Below are 14,436 nucleotides of genomic sequence, written 5' to 3' on the forward strand. Positions count from 1 at the left end.
TAGTTGGACTTACGACAGTTTCAGGGCAGAAAAGATCGGGGAGTTCAATGGCTATACAGCTCCTGCCTCAGAAATGAAGAAGCGGTCAGACCGGGTTGTGTGCAAGCTACAAGATTACACGCTGAAAGCAATCAATCTGATCGAGGACAAGGGTCTTGGGATTCATTATGCGAACAAGTACAAGACTTACAACTCCGAAAAGGTGGAGCTGATGCGGAGTTGTCACCGCGGGTTGGTTCTGACCATCGTCCCGAACGAGCCAGATATTAGTACCCTTTTTGATTGAAGGGGTAATTCTAATCTCCACATTTAATCCGCATCAAACTTTTCTAGGGGGTGTACCGAAGCAAAGTTCTCAACATATTCGTTGACTCTTGTTTGTTCCATGACGCTTAAGTATCACTAAGAAATTCATGTTTGTTGTTTGGATATATCAATATTCCACTTATCATGAATGGCGGCATGTTATATTGCACTTATCATCAACGTTGACATGTTAACGTTTTTGTTTGGTGTCGTGCTTAGTACATAGTATCTTCAAATTTGACGAATGGAGGCCGATGCCCAACGTTGAATTAATTGGCGTCCAGTAGGCGAATGGTATTAGAAAGTTTCAAACAAGCTTAGGTTAAGAAAAAAAACAGATTGATACACATTATTGCCAGTATGACACGCAAACGGTAGTAGCACACAATAATGCACAAAGCCACCTAATAATTAAGTAGAGTCACTAACAGCAATTTCTCCAAGCTCTGGCATGCAAAGTTTGAACCTAAGTGCAAATTATTTCAGTGGTTTGGGAGAGGATCCTAACGAATGACAAATCTGAAGAAGCGAGGTTGGCCTAACATGATCAAGAGGCAGACACACCATTCCATCTCATTTGCAACTGGCTGACATTGCACAACACGTCCTCTAGGTGTTGATGTGTATGCTACGTGATTTCCTAATGCTAGAGAGGTTGTTAAAACATGTTATCATGATCGCATGACTTTGAAATTCCCGTGGAGCGGCTGTTACACTGGCACCATGGTGTGCTGCAGTAGGGAGAAAATGTGTTATAGAAATTGCATGGGTTAAAGTTGGAAATGTGCCTCCTAAGAAGTGATATGAAAAGAATCTTTGTGTATGTCTCCTCTTTAGTTGGGATCCCTTTGGAAGTTGATCTTGTTACTCTATATTGCCCCGACTGTGTGAGAGTACGCATTGGATGCAGAGATATTGATTGTATCTTCTCTACTATTAAAGGAGGGTATGTAGTTGTTTCATTCGTCTCATTATGTCCCTGCCACGCATGACCAGCTCCCCATCGATGTTTTCTCCAACCATTCCGCCTTGTGTGTATTTAATACATTTTTTTGCGGATTTCAAAAGTTGTTCTCAAATTCTAAAAAAAGTTCAAATTGCAAAATTGTTTGTACTTTTCAAAAATGTTCATTCATTTTAAAATAGGTCATGATTTCAAAAAGGGTTATGAATTTTTAAAAATGTTTGTGAACTTAGGAAAGCAAGAAATAAAATAACATAAAATAGAAAGGGAAAATAGGAAATAAAATGAAATAACGAAAAAGAAAAACACGAATAAAGAAAAGAAGACCCACAGAAAAAATGCAAAAACAGAGTAACGAGAGGGCCTATTCCTTCGGGCCGGGGTGCGCATATGGTTGCTATCATCAGACCCGCGAGGACGGTATTCCTTTCGTCCATGTAAACGTTGTGACGGATTAATAAAAGCTTCGTGTAATTGCCTCAAAAAAAACAGACCCACGAAGGAAATAGGAGCTTCGGCTATAATATGCTCAGTTACATTGTCTTTTCTTCTTTCTTCCTTCTTCTTGTTCTTTTTTTATTGGAACGGTTTTGTTCGGGTTTTTTTTTTCTAAATTTAATGTGCTTCTTTAGAAATTGATTAAAAGAAATTAAAACTGATGAATCTTGTTTTAAAATCGATGAACTCGTGGGCCTAATTATTTGTGTCCCAGTCAGATCGGTATGCGCGGCCTAATATCTGTGTTAGTGGATCGTCCCTCAAATCAAAAAAATAAAAAATGCGGCGATTCCCCTGTTTGCCACGTTGCCGAGTCGAGTCACGTGAACCAAGGGCAGCGCCGCATTTGCCGCGCGCGCGATCGCGGCCATTAAGCGGGCGCCATGCACGCCTGCGTTCTCGTCTCCAGGCGTTCCTCGTCCTCTCCCCCCTCTCCCGACTGGAGAGAAACGGGCCGCCGGCATGGCGTCGTCGTCGGCGGACTCGTCGCCCACGAGATCATGGGGCCTCAAGGAGCAGCGCAGCGTCTACCTCCGCTGGTTCTACCTCGCCGACGACGGTCCGTTCCATTTTTAATTCCCCTGTTGATTCGGTTTCGCCGTCGATTTGTCGGCGAATTTCGCTGACTTTGGTTCGATGTCGTCGGTGTCCGTACGCGCGGACGGCAGACGCGGACGGCCGACTGACTGGGAAGGATGCGCTCAAGTTCTTCGCCATGTCCAAGCTCTCCAGGGACGACCTCAAGCAGGTGAAGGATCCGTCGAAGATACATATGTTTTTTTCCCACTGAATTTTCATCACACAAAATCTGCACCTCTGTTACCAACACATATATTTTTTTCTCCATCTTCATTCATCAGGTCTGGGCAATTGCTGATTCGAAACGTCAGGGTTATCTTGGATTCGCGGAGTTTATGACTGCAATGCAGGTTTGACCATGCTACCGGTGTACTTTTATTTGGTATCTGCATCTGCATATGTTGATATGTTCTTGCAACCGATATGATTATGATCATGCGTTAAAACTTACAACGGATGGGAATGTGCAGCTGGTTTCTCTGGCACAGGCAGGGCAAGACATAAGTCAAGACACCCTTGCACATGCAGGTGTAGCTGATAGATACTCACATTACTAGCCAATTTCAATCGACTTTGCATCGAAAACTATTGGCAGACTTACTGCTTCCTTTTGCTTCAGATTTGGGGACCTTGCAGCCTCCGACAATGGAAGGTCTGGAGAAGAAACTAGTATGTCTACATTAATCCATATGTTTCATCATGAGCAACAGGGTAGATACTTTTTTCTCACTCAAACTTCTTTGTATCTTCTCCATCCTCGAAGAAAAAGAGTGCGGCACACAAGAGCAGCTCCGACCTCACTGGTACGAGTTAGTTTGTTACATGGCTATCTAACTGCAGAATACAGAGTCAAGCGAACTTTTTTCCATCTAGCCCGCAAGCTAATTCTGGTTGTTATTCTCGCTGATCACGCAGGGTACCATCCAGTCCAAACGTCTATGTCAGCTAACTGGTTTAACTCGAAGTCGGGAAAGAAGGTACATCAGCGAGCTGTGTGCAGGGCTGCAGATGATCTGTTAGTTTATTATCGCTTCAAGTACTGCATCACAATAAATATTTTTTTCATTTTGCAGATAGCGATGAAATCAGTTACCTCGATAATCGATGGACTAAAGAAAGCATACATTGAGAAATTGAGACCTCTAGAAAAAACTTACCAATATAATGACTTCGTTTCACCTTTGCTGGTGAGTCTTAGCCTGGCTTAACGAGTTACTCTGCTGAGCCAGAATTTTTCCCTGAAGAAGCTCCCACAATGGGGACAAATTGATGTGCTTCACTTTCCATAATAGTTTCAATGACAAGTATTTGAAGCTATCTTATTTGTAGACTAGCAGCGATTTCGATGCGAAGCCAATGATCATGCTATTGGGTCAATACTCTACTGGAAAAACCACATTCATAAAGCATTTACTAAAGTCAAGTTATCCAGGTAAGCAAGTTGGGTTGTTGCACCTTCCCTTTCCTCCTGTCGGTAAATGAGATTTGAGAATCGGTTGTACCTTTTCTTTTTCATCTCTTCCTTTCTTGACTATCATTTAATAGTATCGCTGATATTACTTTTGTATAGGTTCTCATATTGGACCAGAGCCTACGACCGATAGATTTGTTGTTGTTACTGTAAGTTCCCCATGGAGATGTCGATGTCGCGGCCTAACCTTGGCTAATGCCAGTTTGAAATATTTTATCCCAGTAGATATCTTCCGCACCCACTTTGATGATGCATTTTTCCACTGCTCCAGACTGGGCCAGATGAAAGATGCATCCCTGGAAACACAATTGCGGTGCAGGCTGACATGCCATACAGCGGCTTGTCGGCGTTCGGAACGGCGTTTTTATCCAAGTTTGAGTGCTCTCAGATGCCTCATCCAGTATATATACTCTCTTGCGCCCAGTATTCACCTCACCATTTTCTGTAGCTTGTAGGAGATAACTAACAGTATTGAGCTTCATTTTGTTTGCCAAGTTACTGGATCACATTTCCTTCGTGGACACTCCCGGGGTGTTATCAGGGGAGAAGCAGCGAACGCAACGCAGCTACGATTTCACCGGAGTCACATCGTGGTTTGCGGCCAAGTCTGACCTCATCCTTCTCCTGTTCGATCCCCATAAGCTCGACATCAGCGACGAGTTCAAGCGTGTGATCGGGTCGCTGCGTGGGCATGATGACAAGATACGCATAGTTCTCAACAAAGCAGACCAAGTTGACGCACAGCAGGTGAGTGAATATGCCTGCTCATTGCCATGCCTTCCTCTAGCCTCAAATCAGTTTTTGAGCATATTCCACTTTTGCTCATTATTCCTGAAACAAGAGTGGTGCACAAATCTGAAGATTTCATATCTCAAGTGGCAGCAGATAGAATAAACAGGTTGGTTGAAGCAAAGGTGCAATAATGGACATATTGATACCCCTTGACAGCTCCATATCTAAGATTTAGATAATAGGATGTCCAATTATGCTGATTGAAAGCAACTGATATCTCCAGTGAAAGCAAGCACACAATAATGTACATATTTTATACTTGTGCAAGGTTTCATATCCAAGTGTTAGATAACAGATATCTAATGAGGTTCATCGAAAGCTATTGATATCAGTTTCACACCTATTTTTCGCATACGAAGTTTTCCTCATCACAAGTGGCGGCAAATATGGTGTCCAAGTTGACTTTAAGCCATTGATGACTCTGGTTTTGACTGAATGTTTTGATCAGCTGATGAGGGTCTACGGAGCACTCCTGTGGTCGCTGGGGAAGGTCCTCAACACGCCGGAGGTCATGCGTGTCTACATTGGGTACATTCATCGATCAATATTCTGATGCAACAGTAGTATCATTGTCGATGATTACACTAAATTATGTAACATTTAACAATGTAGCATCATCGTCAATGATTACACTAAATTATGTTCGCAGATCGTTCAACGACAAGCCGATCCGGGAGACGGCGGCGGGGCCGCTGGGATCAGAGCTGTTCGTGAGGGAGCAGGAGGACCTCCTCTCGGACCTCAACGACATCCCAAAGAAGGCGTGCGACCGGCGGATCAACGAGTTCGTGAAGCGGGCGCGGTCGGCCAAGGTGCACGCGCACATCGTGGGGCACCTCAAGAACCAGATGCCGGCGCTGATGGGGAAGGCCAAGGCGCAGCAGAAGCTGCTGGAGACGCTGGACGAGCAGTTCGCCAAGGTGCAGAAGGAGATGCACCTGCCGCCGGGCGACTTCCCCAACGTCGACGAGTACCGGGACACGCTCAGCGCCTACAACTTCGACCGCTTCGAGCGGCTCCATACCAAGATGATGAAGGACGTTGACGACATGCTCGCCTATGACATTCCCGACCTGCTCAAGCAGTTCAGGAACCCCTACGAGTGAGTCAACTCAATGACCATGGATGGAAATTCCAGACCCCAATTTTATTTCTCGTGGGGTTCAGCGGAAACTTGAACTTGAGGTGTATGTATGTTAACTTTGATCATTACGCTTTGATGTACTCCCTCCGTAAACTAATATAAGAGTGTTTAGGTTACTATTTTAGTGATCTAAATGCTCTTATATTAGTTTACAGAGGGAGTACTATATAAATATCAGTCAATCAGTATTTACATGACCTCGTTGATCAACAATGTCATGCGGATCAGCTAAATAAGGCAATGTCACACTGATTGGCAATGGGCTAACAGTAGCCACGTAGGTCCACGACGTGAGGTGATGACGGCGGCATGGAACCACATTTGGCAGCTTCTCCCCGATGATCTGGAGGTGGAGGATGAAGTTGATGACGATGATATGTTGCGTGCATCCCTCACCCCACACACCATGCTGCAGGAGATATGGGCCTAGTCGGTTGTCCATATTTTTACTGGTTTTTTTTTTTTTGCTCATTTTCCTTCCTTCTCTACTTGTGCTGCCATCATAATGCCCGTGTATCGCTATGGAACCAATAAAACAATTGAAGTTGTATTGGATTATTAGTAGACAACAACGAAAGGACTTGCAACACTGAAGAAAAACTCAAGCAAGAGTGCAGCACTGCACGTGTGTAAGTACACGGCCATGACACCGGGTGCAAGATTAAGTCATGACCAGATATTGAAATTTGAAAGTTAGGATGGCGGAGACTAAGCCTAGAGGCGGCCCGAAGGATGGAAATCGAGGAGGAGCGGCTGCTAGAAGATGCGTGTAGGGAAGAAGCCACGACATAGAAAAGACGTGTCTTTTTTTGTAGTGGTGAATCCTCACTTGAATGATTGGTATTGCATTAACGTTAACCACATTTATTTTTTCAAGTCTTCGTTCAATTTTCTCCTGTTGCGGGAATTATAAGGCGGTGTGACATTGAAGAGAGGCCATGTCAAGCCTCGGGATGATGCGTACATGGTGCTTGACAAGTTCGACTCATGCAACGACTCCAGTCTATCTCTTTTCCATGGTGATTTGGATTTCGATCCCAGTACGATATTTCCCATGGTGCTTGACAAGTTTGACTCATGCAACTATGGACGTGGCTCCATCACCAAGGAACAAACGCATCGCATGTACTAAGGTGAACTCTATCCTTTATGTGTGTCTATTTTGGTTCTCTCTTGGATGATATACTACCTGACCCTCCTTCATGCATGTATAGGTTACGCGGAGCTTCACGGATGATGAGGAGGAGTGCAAGCACAATAGAATGACTACACCATCCAAGAGGGAGGCTTAGAAGTGAAGAAGAAATAGTGGGGAAGAAACCGGCCTTCAAGCTGCAGGAAAGTCGGACATTCCGACAGAGCCCTCTGTTCCAGGTCGGACACTGCCTAGACATTACCTTGGAATGTCCAACATGTCGGAATGTCTGAAACTGACGGAACATTTGACTCGTGCCAGCATGCACTGAGTTGGGTCAAGCCCATGTACCCCCTCCTCACATACCCCTTCGTGGCTATCACTATATATACCTCACCTCTGCCTCAGAATAAGGATTTGTTAAAATTAGAGAATCGAGAGAGCTTAGCTCATCTACTTCCTCATGTGGGATCCCTCCTATGTGGAGTAGAACCTTCAATGGTTATCAAGGCCTTCTGACGGAGAAGAATCCCCACCATAGGATTATCAAGACCTTGACCTTTCTCATGAGATTTGGAGAAGAACTTCCTCTCAAGAACTACCCTTGTATCTTTATTTCACTCGTTGTCTTTGGATCTTGATGCACCCGATGTATTGCTTGTGATTTGAGGAGTACTTGATGTGGATCTTGTCCTATTTGAGTGTTTTCCCCCTTGTGTCCTTCCTCAAATCCACCTCCAATTCATAAAGATCAAGAAAACAAGCCCTTGTCCCTACAACACCAACTGCACAAATTCCTCACGCCGGGAACGTCAGGCGCCAAGAATTACCTATGGCTACATCATCTCCATTGAAGTCGGTTGAGATCCTCGACACGAGGTCACGCCCGCACACCAACCGCCTGCTGCAAACAAATCCTCGTGGAGTGGTCTGACCCCTCCGAGTTCTCAAGGTCCAGGGAATGTCAGGATCCCCAATGCCACACCAACTCAAACCGCTGCCATGACAACCAAAAATTCTACCATGGCAGCCAACTCAGCTGACAACGAGACATGAAACGCTCGCATGGTAGCCAACCAAGAGAAGGAGAGCGTTATCACAACACCAGCTCGACTAGTGCAGCCTAACCAAAGATATATCAGAGTTGACTGGGTCAACCACACCAAGACACCAACCGGCGCGTCTAATTCCACTACTTAAAGCAAAGGAAGCGAAGAGGGGAGGCATCCAGAGGATCAAGCATGGACGAACAACGGCTTTTTCTCCTTTTGTTTTCCTTTCTTCTTCCTCAAGAACTATCTACCCAATATGTGATTTGTATGAACTAGAGACGGTGTATATGTGAGTGATTAGATCGGGTTGGTACCTAATGTTGGCATAGGCCGGCATGGGTGGAGGATGGGTGAAAGGGGCGTGTCGTGGACGTAGCCGCCATGGACACCGTCGTCCTTCACTCCTTCAGCTGCAACTATGCCATGTATGTAGCCAACAACTTGCCATAGTCTTGCACCACCACCAAGCAGTCTCCTCCCTTGCCGGTAGTCAAAACTTAAGAGCTCACGGGAAGGGAGAGGTGTGGATCTGGATTTTTGCCGAAGAACTAGAGGAGGGTTGTCGAGGACGAGAATGGAGGAGTGGCGGCGGCGGCCATCGTTTTTTCACGGTTAACCAGTGGCCATGGATTTGGGATGGATTTGAGATATAACTAGTACGGTACACAAAGATTGAATTGAGTATGCTCGTGTTGTGAGTTTCATGTGCGTTCAAAAACTGCTAAATAGCTACATGGGCCTAATGTTTGACCATCGTGCCCACTTTGGGCCTTGCTGGCCCCCATCTTCATGTCGTGTCGTGCCACCCGTTTTGTTAATTTTGATTCCCAGCACGGCAGATGATCCATGTGGTGCCAACCTGGCCCGTTAGTTCTCGTGTGGATGGTCGTGCTTCTAGTCGTGCTTCGGGCTAGCCTAAAATGGCCCGACCCAAGTGTGGATGGGGGAGATCGAGGTGGAGTGACGAGTGAACTCATTGAAATTAAAGTGTTCAATAAAACGGATGAAATTTGGTGGAGTGGAAAGCTCACCAGCTCCATTTTACAGGACGGTAGAGAAAAAGTTGTAGAGCAAACAAATTGTTATTTTTTTCAAAAATGAAATTGGCGAGGTTTTTCAGTGAGAAAGAAACAATGCTTGCTGGGAACAATAGTATCACAACAGAGCCTTCAGTTAAGTAAGTGAAGGTTTAGGGTTTAGCGAGGATTACCTTGCCTACGTGGCACACGACTCGCAAATTTGACCGTGGCTAGGCATGCCATAAAAGGCTATACAGTAATCTAGAAAATTTTGCGCAAAATCACCCCTCCACAAGGTTTACCACCAACCAACCAACCCCTGTTCGTCCTCAACATCCTTTGGGCCGACCTGGACACACGCGATACAGTCGCCGTGGAAAGGAAAGGAACGGGCCACCCACGGCACGCACGCACAGCCGCTGCTCCACGTGACATCCTTTGGGCCGACCTGGACACATGCGATACAGTCGCCGTGGAAAGGAAAGGAACGGGCCACCCACGGCACGCACGCACAGCCGCTGCTACACGGTTGCTGTTAGGTGTCATGTATGTATCCTCCTAACATGGATTCAGTACAGGAATGACAAAGACGAAACCCAGTTCAACATCTTCCTCGACCATTTATCTGTAAGTATGGTTATGTATGGAAAATAGTAATATCGTCTTGCTCTGTCCAATACTTTCTAGGTTGCTGATAGTGAGACTCCCATAATTTTCAACGGATGAGGTTCAAGTTGGATAGCCAAGATGATGCAACCAGACAAGCTTGCACCCATGTTTTCAAGTTTGCTCTGCGACAGTATCGGTATAACTTGAGGAAAACTCACTTTGAAGGCAAGGCTAACAGTGAACTTGCCCAAACATCTCCAGTGGAAAATATATCTGATGAAGACTGGAGAGGCCTCGTTAAACACTGGTCTGATCCGAAGTATCAGGTACATTATATATATGTCATCAGATCACATGTTGAAGTCCTATTTACGCATGTGCCACACAAATCTATCTTCTTGTAGGTGAACCGTTCAAAGAACAAGGCCAACCGTAAGAAAGTGAAATTCCAACAGACGACATGATCTCGTAGCTATATTGCACACTGCGAGGCTCTTGTAATTAGCTACTGTTTCACTCTTTTCGCTGTACCATATTATCAGATCTATATTGACTTGTTCCAAATGCAGAGGAAAGCCCGCAAGGACCAAAAAGTACCTGAACCAAATGCTGTGGAAATCTTCAAGGACTGTCACACCAGCAAGAAGAAGGGCATGACTACACCAGTCAAAGCCGCTATTGTAAGTCCTTAATCCTCATGCCTTTTAACTACTACTTACTCTGACTTGTGCCTTGAACTGCATGGTTTGCAGCCAATGTCTTTTACTCTTTTCAATTTTATACACAATTGTCTTAGCGTATCATTGCACCTTACAAGGTTTAAAAGAGAGGAGTGATGTTCCTTTGATCTTGACCCGTAATCTAGTTCCGTGCTAGACTTGCCCACACAATGTTACAATTGCATGTTTGTCTGTTCTCAGTTGTTTTGTGATATGAATGACGTCATACTATGCTTACCGTATTGTAAACTTCGTCTCTTTATCCTTAGCCCTCAATACAATGTGAAGAAATAGACAATATATTAGTGATGGTACATGGTCATATGTTTGGAACCTGGTTTTATTATGTACTTTGCAATAAAATACAACTGATATTTTACATGGGTTCACCAGAATAAGTTCTGTATATAGACCAAAGCTATTTTTTTGGTTTTGCTGCCTCCTTAATATCTTATGTTCTGGTACTACTAATGTAAAACCTCAAATTTTCAGTGAGCTATGGAAAAAATGGTGGAACCGCCACCTTCTGAAGGTGGCGAGGCAACTATAACCGCAATGTCAGCTCTTGCTGCAGTGGATCAGTACCTGTCCACTAACAGTGCCAAAAGCACGTTCCTGCGTAATAATGAGTTGGTTGTTTAGGCAATATCGTCCAAACTGCCTCATGATCAAGATATGCAAGCTCAAAGCAATGTTGTATCTGCGCTCCAGACACAAGTCCATTCCTAACAGAGACCCTTTGTGAAATAAGGAGAAACATTGCTCAATGTCGTCAAGATATGTATGGTTTTGAAACCAGACTATCAGACATTTGCTATGTTGTTCAGGAGCCTAGGGGAAATGAAGGCGAGGGTTATGGTGCTCTATCGTACAATACAGCATGAAAACGTAACAGTCAAGTCAAATGAACAGAGCTTCTGAACTTCTGGTGGTGCATTTATCTGCTAGACTGTTAAGTTTTATGCCAACCTTCCTTTTGTTATATAATTGTAATTTGTTTTGGTGCGATACAAAATTTATTCTTAACATGCAGCCACCGCCTAAAGAAAACAGCAAGCCATTTTTGTATAGTGTAGGGTGTTCCCTATATTTGCACTGGTGGCGATCTTTGATGCCGAGTGGATGTAATCTGTGCAATCGCCTTAATAGCCTAGCATTAGTTTCGGCCTTATTTATTTCCTAGTCTTCTTTTTCCCTGGTTTGCTAGTGGCTGCAACTACCATGGGCCATATACGGGCCGTAGGATCCATGGGTCTCCTACGGGCCGTCGATAAATGGGCCTGTAATCGGTGGGCCTCGGGCCGTCGGATAAATGGGTCTACATGGGCCATAATCGGGCGTAATTGGTATCGGCCCAGCACGATAACAGGTCGTTAACAGGCCATAGGACAGCAAAGGCTTAATTCTGTCACAGGCATAACGGGTCGTTAATGGCCAGAATATAGGACAGGCTGGAAACGGCACAACGGGTTAACAGGCCAGAAACGGGCCGACTCTTGCCATGGGCTGAATTTGGCCCATTAGGGTAACAGGCCAGTAACGGGCTGACTCTTGCCATGGGCCGAATTTGGCCCATTAGTGGAATAGGCCAGTAATGGGCCGACTCTTGCCATGGGCTGAATTTGGCCCATTAGGGGAACAGGCCAGTAACGGGCCGAAAGTAATCGAGGGCCGAAAAGGAGCCCAAGAACGTATGGGCCGTCAATAGGCCAAAAGCTAACACTGGCTGGAAATGGCCCATGTAAATCACGGGCCGTTAACGGGTATAAAGAAAACTACTGTTCATTATGGGCTAGAGTCACCGTGGGCCTTTACCTGGGCCGGCCTATTATGGCACACGAAAATCTTGTGGGCCTTTACCTGGGCTGGCCAATTATGGCCCGTGAAATCTTGTGGGTCATTAGCTGGGCCAGCCCATTATGGTCCGCAAAATCTCGTGGGCCTTTAGCTGGGCCAGCCCATTATGGTCCGCAAAATCTTGTGGGCCTTTAGTTGGGCCGGCCCATTTAAACTTGTTGGGCCGTGCCACGTGTCGACGTATCATAGGCGCCTTCTGTCTAGTGAGTGGATGACATCTGTCCCGACGATGAGCCGACACGTGTTTCCTCTAGCCAATGATGATTTTACACGTGGAAAATCCCCATTGGCCGGGGTTGTTAACGAGTTATCGGATCCAAAACCCGACCCGATAGCTTAACGGCGTTCCGTTATGGTGGATGCCATGTGTCGGTCACCCTTGACGAAAGCACTTCTGTGACGCGCGATTTATCGTCATGGAAGTGGACACTTCCGTGATGATAATTTTGGTAATGTCATGGAACACTTCTACGACAACACAAGTATGACTATCTTGATTCTGTCATAAATTTGTCATAGATGAACATGCATGACAAAAAAAGCGACCTACTGTGACAAACACGTATCATCACGGAAGTGTATTTTTTTGTAGTGTTTAGTACCGGTTCGTGGCACGAACCGGTGCTAAAGGTTCGCCACGAATCGGTACTAATGATGTCCGCCCGCCTAGCCGTTGGAACCGGCACTAATCGACACATTAGTGCCGGCTCAAATTCAAACCGGCACTAGTGTGCTTCACATTTGACCCTTTTTCTACTAGTGTGAGTAGATATAGGTATATCTTCTTAATGAAACATAAGTCTGAAACATTTGAAAAGTTCAAAAAATTTCAGAATGAAGTGGAAAATCATCGTAACAAGAAAATAAAGTTTCTACAATCTGATCGTGGAGGAGAATATTTGAGTTATGAGTTTGGTTTACATTTGAAACAATGCGGAATAGTTTCGCAACTCACGCCACCCGGAATACCATAGCGTAATGGTGTGTCCAAACGTCGTAATCGTACTTTACTAGATATGATGCGATCTATGATGTCTCTTACTGATTTACCGCTATCGTTTTGGGGTTATGCTTTAGAGACGGTTGCATTCACGTTAAATAGGGCACCATCAAAATCCATTGAGACGATGCCTTTATGAACCGTGGTTTGGCAAGAAACCAAAGTTGTCATTTCTTAAAGTTTGGGGCTGCGATGCTTATGTGAAAAAGTTTCAACCTGATAAGCTCGAACCCAAATCGGAGAAATGTGTCTTCATAGGATATCCAAAGAAAACTATTGGGTACACCTTCTATCACAGAGCCGAAGGCAAGACATTTGTTGCTAAGAATGGATCTTTTCTAGAGAAGGAGTTTCTCTCGAAAGAAGTGAGTGGGAGGAAAGTAGAACTTAATGAGTAACTGTACTTGCTCCCTTAGTGGAAAGTAGTTCATCACAGAAACCGGTTCATGTGACACCTACACCAATTAGTGAGGAAGCTAATGATGATGATAATGAAACTTCAGATCAAGTTACTACCTAACCTCGTAGGTCAACCAGAGTAAGATCTGCACCAGAGTGGTACGGTAATCCTGTTCTGGAAGTCATGTTACTTGACCATGATGAACCTACGAACTATGAAGAAGCGATGATGAGCCTAGATTCCGCAAAATGGCTTGAGGCCATGAAATCTGAGATGGAATCCATGTATGAGAACAAAGTGTGGACTTTGGTTGACTTGCTCGATGACCGGCAAGCCATCGAGAATAAATGGATCTTCAAGAAGAAGACTGACGCTGGCGGTAATGTTACTGTCTACAAAGCTCGACTTGTTGCGAAAGGTTTTCGACAAGTTCAAGGGGTTGACTACGATGATACTTTCTCACCCGCAGCGATGCTTAAGTCTGTCCAAATCATGTTAGCAATTACCACATTTTATGATTATGAAATTTGGCAAATGCATGTCAAAACTGCATTCCTGAATGGATTTCTGGAAGAAGAGTTGTATATGATGCAACCAGAAGGTTTTGTCGATCCAAAGGGAGCTAACAAAGTGTGCAAGCTCCAGCGATCCATTTATGGACTGGTGCAAGCCTCTCAGAGTTGGAATAAACGTTTTGATAGTGTGATCAAAGCATATGGTTTCATACAGACTTTTGGAGAAGTCTGTATTTACAAGAATGAGTGGGAGCTCTTGAGCATTTCTAATATTATATGTGGATGACATATTGTTGATTGGAAATGATATAGAATTTCTGGACAGCATAAAAGGATACTTGAATAAGAGTTTTTCAATGAAAGACCTCGGAGAAGA

General features: G+C 44.7%; 1 protein-coding gene across 1 annotated transcript; it reads left to right on the forward strand.

Moving 5' to 3' along the window:
• Positions 1-2,136: 2,136 nt before the first annotated feature.
• LOC123186504 (EH domain-containing protein 1) lies at positions 2,137-6,275 on the forward strand. The gene is made up of 14 exons (XM_044598263.1): positions 2,137-2,327; positions 2,437-2,516; positions 2,629-2,697; positions 2,818-2,875; positions 2,967-3,016; positions 3,111-3,150; positions 3,263-3,324; positions 3,421-3,534; positions 3,677-3,779; positions 3,918-3,967; positions 4,090-4,218; positions 4,314-4,565; positions 5,059-5,138; positions 5,260-6,275. Exons 1-14 carry the CDS (start codon positions 2,231-2,233, stop codon positions 5,714-5,716), a joined length of 1,641 nt encoding a protein of 546 aa, XP_044454198.1. The 5' UTR covers positions 2,137-2,230; the 3' UTR covers positions 5,717-6,275.
• Positions 6,276-14,436: the final 8,161 nt, after the last annotated feature.

Source organism: Triticum aestivum, chromosome 2A, assembly GCF_018294505.1.
Source record: "Triticum aestivum cultivar Chinese Spring chromosome 2A, IWGSC CS RefSeq v2.1, whole genome shotgun sequence".
Classification (NCBI taxonomy): domain Eukaryota; kingdom Viridiplantae; phylum Streptophyta; class Magnoliopsida; order Poales; family Poaceae; genus Triticum; species Triticum aestivum.